This window comes from Vigna unguiculata, chromosome 10 (assembly GCF_004118075.2).
Source record: "Vigna unguiculata cultivar IT97K-499-35 chromosome 10, ASM411807v1, whole genome shotgun sequence".
In the NCBI taxonomy this organism is placed as follows: Eukaryota; Viridiplantae; Streptophyta; class Magnoliopsida; order Fabales; family Fabaceae; genus Vigna; species Vigna unguiculata.
The window spans coordinates 13,015,139-13,017,723 of record NC_040288.1 but is presented as its reverse complement, the minus strand read 5'-3'; the positions used below and the strand labels follow the sequence as shown (position 1 = coordinate 13,017,723).

The following is a 2,585-nucleotide window of genomic DNA, read 5'->3' as shown; positions in this document are numbered from 1 at the left end:
GAAAGTTACCTATATGTTTTATTGTTATTTTATATTCTTTGTGTATGGTGTATATATATTATTGGTCACGAATCACATAACTTGATAGTCATCACATTTTATGATCTTTCAGTATGTCCAAAAGTATGTCAGTTAAGAAAGAATCTTAAGTTTGATTTCAATAAGTTGAGATAAAACCAATGTCAGAGTGTTTATATTTGGGAAATCATAGTTTGATACACTACGAGATGAAAGACAAAGACCATGGTGGGGTCTAAGGAAGTTTTACCAAGTAGGTGAGTATCTGGATAATTCAAAATAGTGCCATGAACTAGGATATTCATAGGCCAAACTTGGATTATCCGATACTTGCTCGTCATCGTGAAGGTTAGGTAGTGACTATACATCTCTTTTATGGGCCTATAAATGGATAATATTCTCAAGAAAGAAATAATTATGACTGTACCAATGTTTTTATGAGAAGGTTTAATTATGCCTTTGGTCCCCATTTTGGAGTCAAAATGTCAAAATGGTACCTATATTTTTAAAAGTCTCAAAATGGTCCCCTTTTTTGTTGAAACGTCTCATGTTTGCCCTTTCCGTTAAGTCAAGGTTGACACTGTTAGAGGGAGTGCCACGTGTCAGTTCCTCGATTTTTTGAATTTATTATTATTATTTTTTTATTTTTAATTTTTTTTTGAATTTTAAAAAAAAATCAAAAAATTGACATGTGTCAAGTTGTCATCGTGCCACGTGGCAGTGACAGAGTGATGTGGTAGTGACATAGTCTGAAGCTGCCATCCTTTTTCTTCACTGACAATACCGGTGCTCCCCATGGCGATGCACTCGGTCTGATAAAATTTTTCTCAAGTAGGTCTTCAATCTTCTTCTTCAACTTTGCCAACTCGACTGGCGCCATCCGATACAGTGCCATAGATACTAGACCAGCTCCAGAGATGAGATCAATGGTGAAATCCACATCCCTTCTCGGTGGCAATTCTGGTATCTCGTCTGGGAACACATCAACATACTTCTCAACTACTAGAATCAGGATAATTTGCTCTACAATGCTCTTCTTTTCTGTCTGAGCCACTATCATAAAGCAGGTAGCTCCAGCGACAATCTCCTTCACTGCCTGATTAGATGATATAAGCTCTAATCCCGCCGCATCCGAAAACACTACTCCGCGCTGTCTGCAATCGATGACAACATGGTTGCTCGACAACCAGTCCATCCCCAAAATTACGTCCAGACCCTCCATTGGCAGGCAGATGAGATTCACCTTGAACCTGCGACCCGCCACCTCCATAGGGCATCCCACATAAACAAAGCTGGTGGATACCTCGCCTGACGCCGGTGTCGCGACTATTAACTTGCACCCCAGCTCTCGCATCATAAGTCCGAGCCTCCTCACACATTCATTGGATACGAATGAATGGGTAGCTCCTGAGTCATACAACACAACCACACTGTTACCAAAGAGTAAATAAGAATTCTGCACCAGGTTACGTGACTGAGTCGCCTCAGTGGTCGTCAGTGCAAACACACGCCCTAGTGCTCTAGGTTGATCTCCGACTGGTTTCTTAGCCGGTGCACCTCCAACTGGTGACACACGTGCAAAATGGCCAGTATGCTCGCATACATAGCACTTGCCAGTGCTGGAGCCTCCTCTAGAACTGCTAGAGAAATTTGGGCAGTCCCTCCTAAGATGTTCTCCCTCCAACTGTAGCATTGCAGTTTCCTGGTTGAAAACTGCAGTTTGGCGTAAGGTTCTTCTATGATATGGAATCTGAAGCAGTCTTCTGTTGTTGGGCCACTCTGTTGGGCCCCATCTCCAGCTGCTCGACCACTTTAGCCTGCTGCACCTAGATGGGAAACTCCAAGATCCGGAGTGGTACGATGAATCGGCGCACCTCATGTTTCAGCTCGCCCTCAAACTTTCTGCACCTCCACTCTTCCGTGACATCTAGTGAGTAGAATTGTGCCAGATACTCGAATCTCTCAATGTAAGCCTGCACGGTCATGGTTCATTGCTGAAGCGTCAAAAACTCTATCTCCCGCTCGTGCCTGTAAGACCCATGAAATTTAATTAAATAAATAAATAATTAATTAATAAATGTGGGTAGTGGGAGCCTTTATGGCATTTAATATTGATTAATGTGATGTGGAAAAGTACTAGCTCAAATGGTTGAGAGTACTTAATGGTGTGAAAGGACTTGGGTTCAAGTCCTAAGTATGTCATTTTGTGTGTTATTTAATTTATTATTATTTTGACAATATGATTGATCTTGTATTGTTTTAATGATATTACATGCAATTGTGTTATATATTGATGCATGAAAGCTTTCTCCTGAATCAAATTCTTGTATTGTTTAATTTCTTGATGTTTGTAGTAGGTGATTTTAGATATTTAAAATTTTTCTTCTAAATACAACACACTTAATATTATTCTTATTATTAATTTTATTTTATTTTTACTATTATTTATTATTATTATTATTATTATTATTCTTATTCTTATTATTTTATTCTACTACTATTATTATTATTTTATTTTATTATAATTATAATCATAATTACAATTATTATTATTTCTATTATTATTA

The 2,585-nt window shown here is 38.3% G+C and overlaps 1 protein-coding gene across 1 annotated transcript; it reads right to left on the bottom strand.

The window, feature by feature from the left end:
* Positions 1-253: 253 nt before the first annotated feature.
* Positions 254-1,897, bottom strand: LOC114165260. The gene is made up of 2 exons (XM_028049918.1): positions 803-1,897; positions 254-283 (listed from the first exon to the last, which is right to left on the bottom strand). The coding sequence occupies exons 1-2, from the start codon at positions 1,895-1,897 to the stop codon at positions 254-256; spliced, it is 1,125 nt and encodes a 374-aa protein (XP_027905719.1).
* Positions 1,898-2,585: the final 688 nt, after the last annotated feature.